We start from the raw sequence: 17371 nt of genomic DNA, 5'->3' as shown, positions 1-17371 counted from the left end.
AAACTTGATATCTAATACAACAGAGTGTTTTGAAATAAGAAGAGCTGAGATTGGACAATTACGAGAGTTAAGAAATAAGCTAAAAACAAAGATAAACAGAAGCAACAAAACAACAGAAGGATGTTAGAAACAACACAACAACAGAAGACAATCAGAAAAAATTCAACAACGGAAGGGGATGAGAAACAACACCACAACAGAAGAGGATCAGAAACAATACAACAGAAGATAATTAGAAACAACATAACAATAGAAGAGAATTAGAAACAACACCACAACAGAAAAGAATTAGAAACAAAAACAATGGAAGAGGATGAGAAACAGCACAGCAACAGAAGGATGCTAGAAGCAGCACATGAATGAACAGTTAGAAACAGTACAACAGTGTATGGGAATTATACATAATACAAGAAGAAAAGGAGTTTACAAGAAACAGTTGAGGAATTATAATGAACTGTTTAATAGAAGCAACACAGTAAAGGGCATGAAAAGTGGGCACATTTTAGTGAAACTCAACATGCAGGCTAATTTAGAAGAGATAACAGAATTAATTACTCAGAATCACATGGTAGCCAATTTCACAATCACTTAATTTCACATCTGCACAGTTCTGTGGAACACTGGTAACGTTACCATTCTGTCTGTAAAGATCACGATAAAAATAACAGAAGATAAACCTTTAGTAAATAACTGTCTAATCTTAGTTTTAAATAAATACTTAAGACATTACAACTATTGTGGGGCTTGGAAGGTTTCACACTTAATTAAGTCTATTGGACAAGAAAATAAATATATACGTGTAAATACGGAGACCTGATCCCACGCATATCACAGAGAAGTAGGTCATTTTGGAATCAACGCTGCATAAAACATACCGCAATACACTCAGAGAAAGCTTAGGTCAATGACCTTATGGTATTTAATTTTGACACATGCACACGTTAAAAAGACAACGAGTAATTGGAATTTTCACTAAATAAAATGCTAGGAACGCCCCTCCGTCCGCATGCTGTAAAAGGGGCTCAGGGTCTAGTTTCTAGGCTGAGGTGGCAAGGGTGCATGTGTTACGGGCTCGACCTCACAATGAATCGTGACCGAGTTTGGGCGTTACGTACAAGACACGCCTTAAAGAAAACCATAACGTTTCTGACGTCTAATAATGACGCCTTAATCGGAATCTTCTGTTAACCGGAAGTTGTTTTTATCCTCTGCATTTATAAGACTCACCACCACCACCACCATTTGGTTTACGTCCTGCACATTTGTACAATTTGAAATCGATATACTTAGAGCTAAGCTTACCTGTTATGACTTTAGCTGTACATCATAGGTTATTAACCAAGCACCCGTAGATACTTGAATTGACAAAAGGAACTGATTAGCTGTCATCTTCAAAAAAAAAAATTGTCGCCCGTTTCTACTGCAACGAACACCGTTTTATTTCTGGGTGGTGGGGTGGGTGTGGTGAGAGCCAACACGCCTCGTGCTGGCACTTTCTTTCATAATCCGGCGCTGCAGGTGATGTTCTAGGGTATAGGTTCTTTTCCTATTCTAATCAATCTCTTACCACGTGATCACGGAACACGTTAGACAAGAGAAACCAGCATGCATCATAGCAACGTGGACTTTGTATATGATTATACGAAACTTCGTGTTTCTGTAAAACAGGCGAAATAGCGAAGTAGTGCAAATTTTTAACGTTTTTTTCCCCCTTTTTCTTCAGCTATGTCTAAAATGAAACATCAGTACTTATCATTCTTCTAATATAACAAAAGTCTAATTTGGTTTAAATAACTAAAATAAATGATGCAGTAACATTAAAACAAATCACTTAGGTATGTCTATCTACATAAGGATCTTAAACAGTTAATTAAATATTTGATGCGTAAAACAAGGCCTAAGGTATCGAATTAAAACCAGCAGAAAGAAAATATCGTCGATTTAGGAACCCATAGCAAAGCGAACTAATAATAATAAACTAAACGATTCCAAAGTTTAGGCCAAAGACACAAATAACGTTAGACTAGTACTAAAACAAGGATATTTCTCGAAACCAAACTACAAGATGTGCTCTATACACTTTTCCTTTAACTTCGAGTTTATTTGTATTTGTTTATTATTTCATGATTCGAGTCCGTTGCTACAAAAACAGAGTTCGGCATTTAGGAGCCATAGGTGCACACTATAAGGGTGACTGTCAAATTCCACTACTGGGTCAGACGAGAATATTCCAAGAGTCGTTGTGGGTGTTGCTGACAAGATGTCTAACTTCTAGTCTATCACCTTAAAAGATTGGGTGGAAATGCAAATAGTTTTCATTTGGCTGTGCTCAAAAATTCTAAATCAAACAACAACTGTAGCCTTAGACCAAACCTTATCAACCTGACTGAATAATAACAACTGACAAAATATTAAATGTAACCAGTGAATGTGTAAATGAAATATATTAATGCATAATTTTTGTTGTACATATGTGGTGGAACAGCTAAGAATAAAGTGTTTCAGATGACTAACAGTATTGTTCTGGTGTGTCATTAAACGTTTTGCAATTAGTATGGTGTTTGTTACCTGTACAAGTACAGGGAAGAAGACAGTGTATATGTATTTTGTATAACTCAGTTTCGGCACACATTGGTTGTAACCTCTTCACAGTTCTAAACAACTAATAACACAAGTACAACTGAAAACATTTGGAAGACACAACGAATTATATGACAACCAAATAAAGCATGAATGACAAGTTTTATTTTACTTTCAAACAGCCGTTTGTTACATTGGGGTGTCATTAAATATATCCAACTATGTAGATACGACGAGGAAACAACCACTAAAGGGCGTTTCAAAGTTCAATAGAAACATTTGAACTTTAAATCACAAAGTGTTTGATATTTGATGGCCCTATTGTCAAAACCGACATTTGCAGGTAAATGGTGCACGGTTTGTCCGCGTGGCGCGCGCGATCGTAACTCACGTTTAATCCTGATTTACAATCACGTTATGCTATTGCAGTCTTCTCGCCCTGGGCGAATTCTCTAGTCTTTTTCTAAGCCTAGCAGAAAGGTAAGACCACATCAATAGCCATTGTCATATTCGATCGTGAAGTAATGAAGGGTAATTAGTGACCCACAGATCGTGCTGGTGACGACCTGAACACGGGCCTCGTGCAGGAAATTACGCGTGACCGTCAAGAGTACACCAGGAACGAGAATGATGGATTGCCGTTGTTGCAAAGTAAAGTGAATGAGAGACAAAATCAGAGTCTACCATAAAGTACAGACATACACACATATATACCACTATTTTTTTATTAGGTGTTATTTTTACAGGTGACAACGGGAACGTCCGTCACAAAAAAGTAAATATCATAAAATATTTGGTTCATTTATTTCAGTTTTTTCGACTTTGATACTGATGTTGTTAAAGGGATGCCATTTTTTTCTAGGAGAATAATTTGCTTAACAACCGACATATAGGTTTATGTCTTTGTACGTTTAACATTTTGGTACTTGTTGGTTACTGAAGTTGTGTTGATAAAAAAAATCTAAGTACACAAGGCGTAATCCGAGGGTCGTGGGTTCGGATCCTTGTCACACCAAACATGCTTGCCCTTTCAGCCATGGGGCGTTATAATGTGACGGTAAGTCCCGCTATTCGTTGGTAAAAGAGTAGCCCAAGAATTGGCGGTGGGTGGTGGTGACTAGCTTCCTTCCCTCTAGTCTCACACTGCTAAATTAGGGACGGCTAGCGCAGATAGCCCTCGTGTAGTTTTGCGCGAAATAAAAAACACAAAAAAAAATACAACAAAGAGGACGCTTACTTACATATTTATTTTAGGTATTATTAAAATATATAACTCGATCTGAGTCGGAAGATTTCAAACTAGAAAACACGTAGTTAGTTGTCTATCTAGAAATAAAGTACGGCGTCTTTTTACACACATACTTTAAATGTTTATTAATTAAAAGGCGAATAAACCAACAGTTAATTGTACATGACAAAGCACGAGGTAGCAGACAGTTAGTTACAAGTAAAAATTTGTTTTATTTGGTAGATTTAAGCACCAAAATCGCCAGCTACTAAGTGGGCACAGAATATATAGGCTGCGAAAGGTTTGGATTTCTCTAACCCCAGTTAAGTTGTTGGTCTAAAGTGAACTTAGTAGGTGTGGATAGAAAATCAAAGATATAAAGCAGACGAATTAAAGTAAAACAATAACACCCGAAAGCCACGTGAGCTGGTTATTAAATTAATCATTTATAGATTAACTTGGCTGGTATTTTTTACTATACTGTTATAGAAACAAATGTTCTCTCACAATGAATAGAAACAAGCGTACATGTATATCTTCCAGAAGAATTTACTTTATTCTAGAATTCTAGTTCTAACAACGTCGAATCACTTATAACTTTGCTCCACACACACCTCCATTCTCAACAAACACATTGTTTTTTCGATACTTACTAATGACCAGTTTCCTAATAGTAACAGATTCACTTTTAATATGCTTAAGATGAATTTAGATCCACAGAAAATGTGGAAAAGTTTCTTATTGTGTAAAACACTGCCAGAGAAAAGTTTATATATGATCTGGAACGGGCATTATTTAGGGCTAGCTATTAAAACTGTTCAGTGCTAGGCTTTAGTTGAGCACATTGCAACTGAAAATACCATCAGATTAACTTATATGTTTTTCTAACTTCGCCATAAATCTATACCTATTACAGCGAATTACGCGCTTCCATGGTTCCGCAGGTAATATATTTTTATTTACCTGGGTGTAAAGTTATTTATTTATATCACATCGAGATATTTGTTTAATTTATATGGGCAGTTTTAGCTTGTGAATGAGATACTTCAGACGCAATATAAGTATAATAAGTTTCTTTGCTCACCTGATTTCACGACAAGGCTACACTGTTTTCATATTAAATAGTGGTTTTTTTTTTTTCGGTAACGGGATGCGAAGCATGGGATTTCGGTGATAAACAATGCGACACATGAAAGAAGCTACAAATCGGTAAACCCTTATAAATCGAAAACAAAAAGACCTGCAAAGTTTAGCCGAGATTCCGTGGTTCGCGTCTCGCTACTGCAAATAAACACGCAGTGTGTACTTTGGGCCAACTATCACTTTTTTAATTAGAGTAGGGCCCGTTATAGCCAGGTGGTTAGGGCGCTCGACTCGTAATCTAAGGATCGTGGGTTCGAATCCCTGTTACACCAAACATGGGGACGTTATGACGTAACAGTCAATCCCACTATTCGTTGGTAAAAGAGTAGCGCAAAACTTGGTAGTGATGACTATCTGCATTCCCTCTAGTCTTACACTACTAAATTAGGGACGGCTATCTTAGATAGCAAAGGTGTAGCTTTGCACAAAATTCAAAACGAACAATTAGAGCAGCCCAAGCGTTGGCGGTGGGTGGTGATGATTAGCCGTCTTATCTATACTTCATCACTGAAAAAATATGAGCAACTAGTGTGGACAGCCCCCGATAGAGTGGCTTAGCGCGAAATATAACAAACAATAATAAAATTGGATGTTAATGTCAACACGGAATTTAAATCTAAGAATCTTGCACAGTAGGTTCTAAATGTCGTGAAAATGACAGAGAACCATTGTGAAAAAAAATGAAAATTAATCAGCACTTGATATTTCATTGAATAAACACTTGTTGCAACGATCAGTTTGTAATTATTACTCTTGATAAAATTTTTCGAACAGTGAAACAGAGCGGAAATTACAATAAAATTATTTTATAAAAATACTTCAGCCACTGCTTAATTGTTTAAAATGTATAGATTGTTTTTCTCCTTTTTAACTTTAATTTCAATTTGTGACTGAAGAAAGTCCGTGACGTCATATGTACAAGTATCATTAATATATGAAAATCTCACCTTAGATGAAAACCGTTACATTAATAAGGACGGATGTACAGATATATTTACCTTTTTCTTGCGTTTCACCACCAGAAGAATCTCCAAGGGTCCACGGGGACCGTCTCGTGGGGCTGTTAGATACGCCGTTGTCCGAAGATCGCTGGTCAGTTTCTTCACATTGTGCGACAGCGTCAAAACTGTTCTTCTCACAGTTTACTATCAATGGGTCAGCATCAACTGGTACGCCTCCATTCGCATTCTGATTGGCTGGAGTTACTGAGCCTTAAAAAAAAAAAAAAAAAAAGAGAGAGATAGAGGCCACTTTGAGAAATATTTCCTTTGTATCTCGATGAAAGATTTTTTTTTCAACTACATATATGAGTGGTGCACACATGTGTTAAACGTGGCATTAAGAAATGTGGTCCTTTTTCTTATCACAGTCATTCCTGGTTAACTATGTTTGTTGTGGTCCTTCCTGCCTCTACTGGATTTGAGATTTCAGTTACTCAATATCCATTTTAACGTTGAAAGGAATCTAACTAACAACAATAAAAGGTTTTGGTAATATCGGTACTGTGGGGAACCTTCCCCTCTCCAAACTCAGCTTAAAGACACACGAGCTAACTAACAATAATAAAAGGTTTTGGTAATATCGGTACTGTGGGGAACCTTCCCCTCTCTGAACTCAGCTTAAAGACACACGAGCTAACTAACAATAATAAAAGGTTTTGGTAATATCGGTACTGTGGGGAACCTTCCCCTCTCTGAACTCAGCTTAAAGACACTCGAGCTAACTAACAACAATAAAAGGTTTTGGTAATATCGGTACTGTGGGGAACCTTCCCCTCTCTAAACTCAGCTTAAAAGACACACGAGACTGAACCTCGCGATAGTACAGGAATTCAAGCAAATGAGCTGCATACTTTTGCCCTGAATTCCTACGGTCGAGGAATCAGTGCGTGAGCATCAGTTGGTGTCTGAGAAAGGCTGCAAAGCGCGTGTTATATTTCCCTGAACAAGTGGTCCACAATTGTCAATCCATGTAACTATTAGGGTTATTACACAGCTTGCAATAGGTAAGCTGGTTCACATAAATCATCATTTCTTACGAAAAACAATTATTTTTAGTACCATTTGGATACACGCATAACAAAACATCTAAATTGCACCAATCAGCAACGCTTGATTTAAACAAACCTTTTCTTTTTATATATTATTAAACTAAATAAATCACGATAATTTCCATCAGACATCTTGGCGTTTTACAACGGAAGGCCTGTTTAAAAATGCTGTGACTCGTTTGTCGTCCATTACAGAGCCAATTTAAGACAGCAAACAGCAAATATGTAGACTTCGAGTGGTCCCTTGTTTTGTATAATTTTATGCCAATCCAGATTTTAATGAGGTATGCATTTTGAAGACGAAATATCAAACATTTCTCAGTTAGGAGGAGACAGTTTGTCAATAATGTAAAAAAATATCAAAGATTTCTTGAAGTTGTAACGTGTTTTCCGATGAAAACGTTAATACAAATAATACACCATATAAACAATAGTTACTTATTACTGCAATTGTTTTTTGTATTAACAGGCGACTGTGTTTTTAAATGATGTATTGTTTTTATTCATTAAATACAAGAAATTTCAGTAAATCAATTCGATTATACGTGTGTAAGAACATGGAGGCGTGGAATACCTTTTATTTACAACACACTCTACTTTCTCAAGCTAAAATAGTCCCTTTCTTTTGTGTTAAGGTATTCTGAAGATTTGATGTTTATTAAGTTGGGCGTTAAAAATGATTTTATATGGAATGTATGCGTGTTTGTACTACCTGTGGTTATGACGAAATCGCCTTTACAACCAATCCCGTGGTTAGATCAACGGTGTTAGCAACTGAAATACTGTCTTTACACATGTTAACTGACGTTTTAGACGAATCGTGTTAGAGAGATTACGAAATTTAAAAGTGGGCGGTGCTTAGAATTTTAAGATTTTCCGGAAATGGGAATTATAATGGGCGGTGCTTAGCAACCTTAGACTTTCCTGAAGCGGGAATTAAAAGTGGGCGGCGCTTAGTATTCTCTGATGTCTCAATATTTTAACGACACTCATTTATATGTTCTGTTACATTAATACTCACAGATCTTACTTTGAACATAATTATATATCTATAAATAATCAATTAGATTCACCGTTATTAACAGAACCATTCATTGTTATGACTACAAAAATTACATAATACTAAGTACCTCCATTGTTATCGCTGCAAGTCATGTGATACTTAGTTCCTTCATTGTTATCGCTACAAAAATTACGTAATACTAATTACCTTCATTGTTATCGCTGCAAGTTATGTAATACCTAGTTCCTTCATTGTTCTCGATACAAAATTTACATAATAGTTAAGTACCTCCATTCTTATCGCTGCAAGTCATGTGATACTTAATTCCTTCATTGTTCTCGATACAAAATTTACATAATAGTTAAGTACCTCCATTGTTATCGCTGCAAGTCATGTGATACTTAGTTCCTTCATTGTTATCGCGACAAAAATTACGTAATGCTAAGTACCTCCATTGTAATCGCTGCAAGTTATGTAATACCTAGTTCCTTCATTGTTCTCGATACAAAATTTAAATAATAGTTAAGTACCTCCATTTACTTTGAATTTTTTGTTGTTGTTTGAGGAGAACCTTCATAAGAAAACAACAACAAGGTTCAAAGTAAAGTTTTTGTTGTTATTTGAGGGGAACTTCATAAGAAAACAATAACAAGATTCAAAGTAAAGTATTTTGTTCTTGTTTGAGGGGAAATTTCATTAGAAAACAACAATAAGATTCAAGGTAAAGTTCTTTGTTGTTGTTTGAAGCGAACCTTCATAAGAAAACAACAATACGATTCAAGGCAAAGGTCTTTAGGGTAACAAAAAGATAACCTGTGTAAAGGTTTTGTTTTGTTTGTTTTCGAATTTCGTACAAAGCTACACGAAGGCTATCTGTGCTAGCCGTCCCTAGTTTAGCAGTGTAAGACTAGAGGGAAGGCAGCTAGTCATCACCACCCACCGCCAACTCTTGGGCTACTCTTTTACCAACGAATAGTGGGATTGACCGTCACATTATAACGCCCCCACGGCTGGGAGGGCGAGCATGTTTGGCGCGACCGGGATGCGAACCCGCGACCCTCAGATTACGAGTCTACGCCTTAACACGCTTGGCCATGCCGGGCCCTACGTGTGTAAAGGATTTGGTAAAAAGTTTACTTTTCGTGATCACCAGAACAACAATACGACTTCAGGAATTGGTTACGTGATTTCCTAACACACGGTATTTAACCCAAGATTTAGATAGGAGGAACTATTCTTAAATACTCTTGTAGTTTGTTCTTTTGAAAGCAGTGCTTACTCAAGAGGGAAGTAAACAGTTCGTTGGCGGAGTTTTAAAATTTGTTTAAAATATTTCATCGTACAAAAAAACCTTCCACTTCGCGAAGGAAACAAAATACAAAAATATAATAATAAGCCTCTTAAGACAGTTCTAATTCTACAGTTTGGGTTATTTTCCACGTCGTTAGGAAATCTAGAAACAAAACAAAAACGTACCATAACTCAAATTATCGTTCGCACATCAACTGTATGTTATGCAGCGAACTTTAGAAAAATGACAAAAATAAAAGAAAAAAGACAATGAAAATACATGTTCGGTCGTTCAACTTTAGTAAAATCTCGCCAATGTGACGACCTGGTTCAAAATGGAGGCTATGTTTGTTTGTTTTGAATTTCGCGCAGAGCTACACGAGGGCTATCTGCGCTAGGCGTCCCTAATTTAGCAGTGAAAGACTCGAGGGAAGGCAGCTAGTCATCACTATCTACCGCCAACTCTTGGGCTACTCTTTTGCCAAACATGCTCGCCATTTCAGCTGTAGAGGCGTTATAATGTGACGTCAATCCCACTATTCTTTGATAAAAGAGTAGCCCAAAACTTGACAATGGGTGGCGATGACCAGTTGCCTTCTCTGTAGTCTTACACTGTTAAATTAGGGACGAATGCACAGATAGCTCTCGAGTAGCTCTGCGTGAAATTCAGAAACAAACAAACCACAGATACCTTCAGAGCTTCACCGGGGTGGGGTGGGGACGAGCCTGTAGTCCCGGATGCTTATTTCCTCTGATAAGTAAATGTTTGTTTTTTTAATTTTGCGCAAAGCTACATGAGGGCTATCTGCGCTAGCTGTCCATAATTTAGCAGTGTAAGACTAGTCATTACCACCCACCTCCAACTCGTAGGCTACTATTTTACCAATGAATAGTGGGATTGATCGTACCATTATAACGCCCCCCCCACAACTAAAAGGGTGAGCATGTTTGGTGTGACGGGGATTCGAACCCGCGACCCTCAGATTACGAGTCGAGTCCCTTAACCACTTGGCCATACCTTGACGGAGGCTATATTATTGTACGCATATAAAGGACTGCGACTGGGTTTCAGAGGACACATCATTTCTTTACTTCACAACTCATTAAGTGAGACTACATAAAGGAATTATTTTTATTTATGATGTTAAAAGACACAAAAACACTTAAGTTCAAGAGTATTCATACACAATGATAACATTATCAGAATCCGGAGTTTGTATAAGATGTTAAGCATTTTGTCAGGTTTTGGTTTGTTTCGAATTTCGTTCAAAGCTGCACGAGAGCTATTTACGCTAGCCCTCCCTAATTCAGCAGTGAAAGACTAGAAGGAAGATAGTCATCACCACCTACCGCCAACTTGTCGGTTACCCTTTTACCAATGAATAATGGGAATGATCGCCACATTATAATGACCCCACCTGCTGAATAAGAAGCATGTGTGGTGAGACGATAATTCGAACCCGCGACCTTCAGATTGCGTGTAAAGCGCCCAAACCACTTGGCCATGCTTGGGCCCCTTTTTGTAAGTCACATGTTAAATACTCAAAGTTTGGTTCAACAACAGAATAAAAATATAACAAAGTCTCCAAGTTGGTAAAAATTCTGATAATAAATAATTTATTTGGAGGGGGTCATCAAGAAAGAAATATTATGAAACGATGTACTGATAAAAGGTTCCGCCTGGAGAAAAACTCCACACATATGTAAAAGTAATGTTTATGAAAATAAGAAACCTTTGAGCTGAAGAAGTATTTACGTCACAAAAAGCTACTGGTATGTTCGAACTGTAAAGAGATATCAGCTGTGGGGGGGGTATGGATAAAAGAAAATCACAGTGATAACCGTCGTGGCATGGACGAAGGGTACGAAACCTGATGTTACAGAGGAAAAGATGTAACCGGCTCGAAAACATGTATTAATTATCAAGGGATTGGCGGTTATACCGACCATTAGGTTGAAATTAGATTGGAGAAAAATGGTTGTCACGGTCACCGCCAAGGATTAAGTTAGAGGTCACTGCTGTGTAGATCATTAATTTTCTGCCCAGTGTGCAAATCAGTTCTCCCCCCCCATCGTCTGACGGAGGCTGTTCCCTGTCAGGTGAGAAGATAGAGAGTAGGGTGTTTACAAAGGGAGATGAAAGAGGGGGGTGTATAAGATCAACCTCCATCCCTACAGCACGGAAAGTAATTACTACTATCTCACCAGGAGAAAATAATTAATGCTCTTCACCGTGTGCGGCGCTGGTCTCTGTTGGTGAGCAAATCCAAAAAGAAACGAAGAGATACACATTGCTGTTCTAAACATCCAGACATTGAATATCTTGACGAATTAGGGAGAATGAATATTAATCTCTCCCTCCACACACACACATTTAAGAAACATCAGATTCATTTCGCAATCAGATTTAAAATCGAAAACAGAAATCATTTCAATTTTCGTACCAAACCCAAATATCGTGAATTCTATCTCAACTTATTTTCCATACACCATAACTAATTTACACCCAGCCCCATTCCCTTGGAGAATCCTGTTTTGTTGCTAAGACTAAAGAAAAAAGTGTACCAATAATTATGGGAAAAAAAGATTTAGTTTTTCTTGTTTGTTTTTCTTTTTTTGCTAGATATTAATAACAGTTGCCCCTCTTACGATTTCAATGATTTACTAAAATTATCGACTTAAAAATGTAATTCGAGAGTTAATAAACGTAGAAAGACGATACTGCAGCGAGTAACATTCCTCTGTGTGTTAAGATAGAGGACGAACGGAAAACAGATTAACACAAGCATTTTAACTGTGGTTAAAATGTATAAATATTTTAACTGCAGTATCGAAAATGTAAAATAATTTATAAATGAAACAAAGCACTGCTACGTTGTCACGAGAGGACAGCGCGATGCATCTGACCCTTTAGTAAGCTGGAGGAGTATTATAGTCCGAAAATTCTAGGTTCGAAACACGCTCTGATCACTGCAAAAAACACATCAACACAAAAAACATTATTTGCTTGCAGTTAAGCATAAAACTATGAAAAAAAGCGACGCTATTTGTGCTCCGTTTACCACGGTTATCAAAACACGTGGAGTGTGTCTGGGGAGGGGTAGAGGTAAACACAGAAAATCATTGAGCAGCCTTAAGCTTAAAAACAAGCAATAAATCCAATTATATGAAGAAACATCTATCAACAGAGGAGATAATAAATTTGTGTCTTACTCTGAAAGTAAGAAGTCCACAGTGTCAAGTCAATCGGTTGATAAATGTGATTCAGTTTATATATCAATCACGAGCTTTCTACAAAATCGATACCGATTGGAGTTAAACATTATCTGACATCATCTTCAAGAAAACAGATACGAAGTAACAATTATCAAACAGACTAAGTCTTCTACGGACGTTGTTAAGTTTTTTTCACTACCTTTTCTATGTCTGCTATAATTCCGTTAATGTTTAAACTATATCCACCATGTCGTATTTTCACACACCAGTCACCGTTTTTTTTTCTTTGTTGTTGTTGTTGAATCTCATCCAAAACTACCTGAGAGCTGACTTCGCTCACCGCCACTACTTTTGAAGTAATAGATTAGAGAGAAGACAGCTAGTGAATGCCACCTAACGTCACCCCTTCGATTATTCTTTATTAACGATCAGAGAGATTTGTGATCACATAATAATGGCTAAAAAAAGAAAAAAGGCTAACATGTTCGATGGTGGAATTTGATACCATGACTTAAAAATTCCGAGTCGAGAACTCTAACTTCCAGGCCATGCTAGGGGCCAACCTTCTACTTTAAGTAGAAGTAACTGACGAGCCGAGTAAATGAGAGGGTGCCATCCACGTTCGTTCAAGCACCAGGCCTTTCAAAGTCCACTCGCAAGTTTGTTCTAAATTTTCGCGCAAAGCTACAGAGTTGTTAAAAGCTACCCCGATCCAAATTCTTAACTGCCAGACTAGAATAAAGGCAGCTGTGCAACATCACCAACCGCAAACTTCTGGGCTACTGTCCTCCATTCGTATGGTGTGTCTGCAGTCTCAAAGTGCGAAGCGCATTTATTGCAATAACGGAATGCAAAATCTTAACTCAGAATCGCTAGCCACCAGGCCACACCGAGCCCATTTAATCGTAGTATTTTTGTGGTTTTTTTTTAACTATTTGTCTTTGTTGATATTAAGTTTGAGAAATAACAATCACTTTTTGTCACTGGGTTAAAGAAAAACAACAACGAAAACTACGTTTTATTTAAGGTTATGATTATACACAGCATCACGTGCAAAAGCGTTAAGGATTTCCATGACGTCACACAGTGCATGCGTATAAGAAGAGTGAGCGTGTCTCAGCCCGTGATGTACTCATCACTCAGCACGGATTCGTGAATAATGATTCTGTCAAAGAGCACGGGTGGCAAAACATATACTGAATGGATGTGATATATTAACTTCGTCTACCATCTAACCTCAGTTACCGTCTAGTCCAACTGTCATATAATGGAACAGCTGCTTTTGTTGCACGTTTTTATCACTATCTTGCAATCTATGAAGTCAAGAAGTCACCGAGAAAACTGTCTGTCTGTCTTTCATAGCGGATCTGTAAAAGAAATCCCTATATTAATAAACCTATCACACAGATAAATGAAAACTATGACCCACCCTAATCTCACACGTGTATTCACCACACTTGGGAGACCTTTGCAGTTCTCTTATTCTTAGAATGAAACTTAATTAGTCCTTTGGATACAGCTCATAATGTTTAGCAAAACTGAAACCTAAACACGTACACACGTGCTCGATGTTCTTAATAGCATATATCAAAAGGATGATTGTACATTGCAATACGACAAGTTTATTCCAACAAAAAAGCGTCTGATAAGAACACCACCTTCAATATATGTTATTTTTATTAGTAGTATGTACATATCAGATGCTTCTTCCACTGATGCTGGTTCAATTGCTTTGAATCACGACTGCTCCCCCAACAACTACTACAGCGAAATGCAGGGGGTTTGTGTAATAGGAGTATTCTTTATGGTTCGTATTCTGCTTCCGCAAAATCGCGCTCTGCACTTTGAGGTCACGAGTGCGTAATAAGAATGACAGTCAAATCCTTACAAGAGTAGCCCAAGAACTGGCGATGGTTGCTGTTAACTATCGTCCTTCTTCCTTGTCTAGCAATTCGAAATTTCGGTTCGCTAGGCATAAATAGCCTTTGTGTAAATTTGATCTAAAATATTCCAAACACATAGTTATTTATATTTACCGAAATACTTTACCTATAAATGTACTCTATCTGGTTGTGTGTGTGTTCAAGAAATATTTAGAACCACTTTCTTGTTCACGTGGTATTTAACTATTCCGATATATATTTTGATCTAAATCCTCTCACCTACAAAGTAAGTACTTTACCCATTTAGTTAAAAGGCTAGACAACTAGGTTCAGCATGGTCAGGTGGTTAGGGCACTCGACTCATAATATGAGGGTCGCAGGTTTGCATCTTCGTCACACCAAACATGCTCGCTCTTTCAGCCATGGGGGCGTTATGATATACGATCAATCCCACTATTCGTTGATAAAAGAGTAGCCCAAGAGTTAGCGGTTGGCAGTGATGATTAGCTGCCCTCCCTCTCGTCTTACACTGCTAAATTAGGGACGGCTATCGAAGATAGACCTTGTGTAGATTTGCGCGTAAATTCGAAAATAAACAAACTATACAACTTGTACTTGCTAGTAAAATATTTTATAACTTACTAAAACTACTACGTCCGTCCCTCTCACAAATAAGGCCTCTCCTCAGCGGCTTCCTTCAGCGGGACACCAGCATGGTAATATTTTGATTTCATCATAATACGTTTATTGCCTCGTATTTAAAGCTATGACCTATCACACAAAGTGAGTGCTCTACCTACTAAAGGCCCGGCATGGCCAAGCGTGTTAAGGCGTGCGACTCGTAATCTGAGGGTCGCGGGTTCGCATCCCCATCGCGCCAAACATGCTCGCCCTTTCAGCCGTGGGGGCGTTATAATGTGACGGTCAATCCCACTATTCGTTGGTAAAAGAGTAGTCCAAGAGTTGGCGGTGGGTGGTGATGACTAGTTGCCTTCCCTCTAATCTTACACTGCTAAATTAGGAACGGCTAGCACAGATAGCCCTCGAGTAGCTTTGTGCGAAAAACAAAAACAAGAATCAAACTACCTACTGAGCTAAGGAGCTATCACGTGCTAGTAAAGCACTTTTTAACTACTTATGCCACTACACTGACACACACTCGCGCGGATATCTTAGTATGAATTAATTCTGTTTTGTTGTTTTTGTTAATTTCGCACAAAGCTACACGAGGATTATTTGCGCTAGCCGTCCCTAATTTAGCAGTGTAAGACTAGAGGGAAGACAGCTAATCATCACTACCCATCTCTCACTCTTGGGCTACTCTTTTACCAATGAATGGTAGGATTCATCGTAACGTTATAACGCCCCCACGGCTGAAAGGGCGAAGATGTTTCGTGTGACGGAGATTCAAACCCGCGACCCTCAGATTACGAGTCGAACGCCTTAACCCACCTGGCCATGCCGAGCCTGAATTAATTCTGTTCATGTTTTGTTGAAGTTCAAAAAGTTAAGATAGAAGTCGAGCTTTCGCAACATGTTTGATAAAAACAAACTAATGCACAGTTCTAGACAGAGCACACACGCACACATTAACATGGTAACTTCCACTGTAAAAACCTAACTATTTTCTATAGTTTGTAAGGTTAAACTTAAATATCTTCATGTATTAATGTTAAGATAACACCAACTAAACTTTTAGTATAAAATAACATTATGTAACAAAATTTTTACTTTTTCTTGTTCCTGGGCAGAAAGTGTTATTTCCCAATTGCTTATGCCTAAATTAAATGGAAAAACTTATTTTTCTCTTCAAACTTTGCTTTTGTGATCAGGGAGCGTATAACGAAAATATGATGGGAGACTATATTTGGGGGCTGATACGTGAAAGTGATTTACATTACAGCTGCAAATCTCGAAAAACCACTCACTTCTAAACATTTTTGTATAACTTTAGTACAAATACGTACAAAGTTTGATTGATATGTTGTTCTACTCAGACCTCATGTGAATGAAAATGTGCAAATTTGCCCGTTTTTTACACAGAAAATAGGTTAATTTCTAAATTTCATTATTTAGGTCATAAAAGTTTGAAGGGAATAATGGCCTTTTTTTGTACTTTTACAACACATACTATCCAGGAACAAAATTTGTATTACATGGTGCAATCTGAAAAAATTGTGTAAATTCGAGATCTCGTAGGCTCCTAATGCGCATGCGCTGTTTAATTGAAAATGGGTACTAGGCGGGAGTTGAATCCAATCTAGTTTAGTTTTCATCTCAGATTAAATTTCAACGTCACAGGACAGTGGACCACCTCTACAATTTTTTATAATTAAGTGCTTGATTACATCAGCCTTGGGGGGTATAAAATTGCTTTGTTCATGAGGAGGGGACTCACACTTCGCGACACCCCTCTTTGCGTTTCTTACAGTGTCACACCCAATGAACAAGTACCTTTCCTTTTAGTATACATGGCCATTCACAATTAATTATAATTATATGGTTGTGTACTGTCAGAGAGTAAAGGGTTAATTATGAAAATGTTTCATTGTATAAACAAGTCTTGTTTTAATTATTTCGGTCTCTTTAATATGGACCTTTGTGGATTTACAACACTGAAATCTAGAGGTTCGATTCTCCGCGGTGGACACAACAAATAGTCCAATGTGGGTTTGGTGTAAATTAAACTAACTCTTTAATGTTCCTCACTTATGGCTTAGTGTACCCACGAGGGCCTTATAACGTCAAAGTTCAAAGTTCGAATCCTGCGGTGAGCATAATACAAATAGACCATAACCAGAATAACTCGAAAAAAATAAAGGTCGTACTGTTATAATGAACAAATCAGCATGTGAAAATGTAGTAACAAAAACATACCAGGTCTTGTAAACACAGTTCTCATGGATGTAATTACAGAACGGTAGGGAACTGTAGAAGTGGACACGCATCAGGTGACTACGTTTTTTTACGCGTATTAA

The 17371-nt window shown here is 37.6% G+C and overlaps 1 protein-coding gene and 1 long non-coding RNA gene across 7 annotated transcripts in view; one reads left to right on the top strand and one right to left on the bottom strand.

Moving 5' to 3' along the window:
• The window catches only part of LOC143230584 (uncharacterized), a 174789-nt gene that overhangs the window by 52844 nt on the left and 104574 nt on the right, over positions 1–17371 (bottom strand). For all 3 annotated transcript variants that reach the window (XM_076464392.1, XM_076464393.1, XM_076464394.1), the window contains one exon: positions 5950–6162. In XM_076464392.1, the coding sequence (XP_076320507.1) occupies positions 5950–6162 (213 nt within the window). The remainder of the gene's footprint in view (positions 1–5949; positions 6163–17371) is intronic.
• The window catches only part of LOC143230585 (uncharacterized), a 70130-nt gene that overhangs the window by 13093 nt on the left and 39666 nt on the right, over positions 1–17371 (top strand). The gene's annotated exons all lie outside the window — the stretch shown is intronic.

The sequence above is a fragment of the Tachypleus tridentatus genome, chromosome 10 (genome assembly GCF_004210375.1).
Source record: "Tachypleus tridentatus isolate NWPU-2018 chromosome 10, ASM421037v1, whole genome shotgun sequence".
Lineage (NCBI taxonomy): Eukaryota > Metazoa > Arthropoda > Merostomata > Xiphosura > Limulidae > Tachypleus > Tachypleus tridentatus.
Note: the sequence above shows the minus strand (reverse complement) of the source record. Positions and strands in the feature narration are given on the sequence as shown.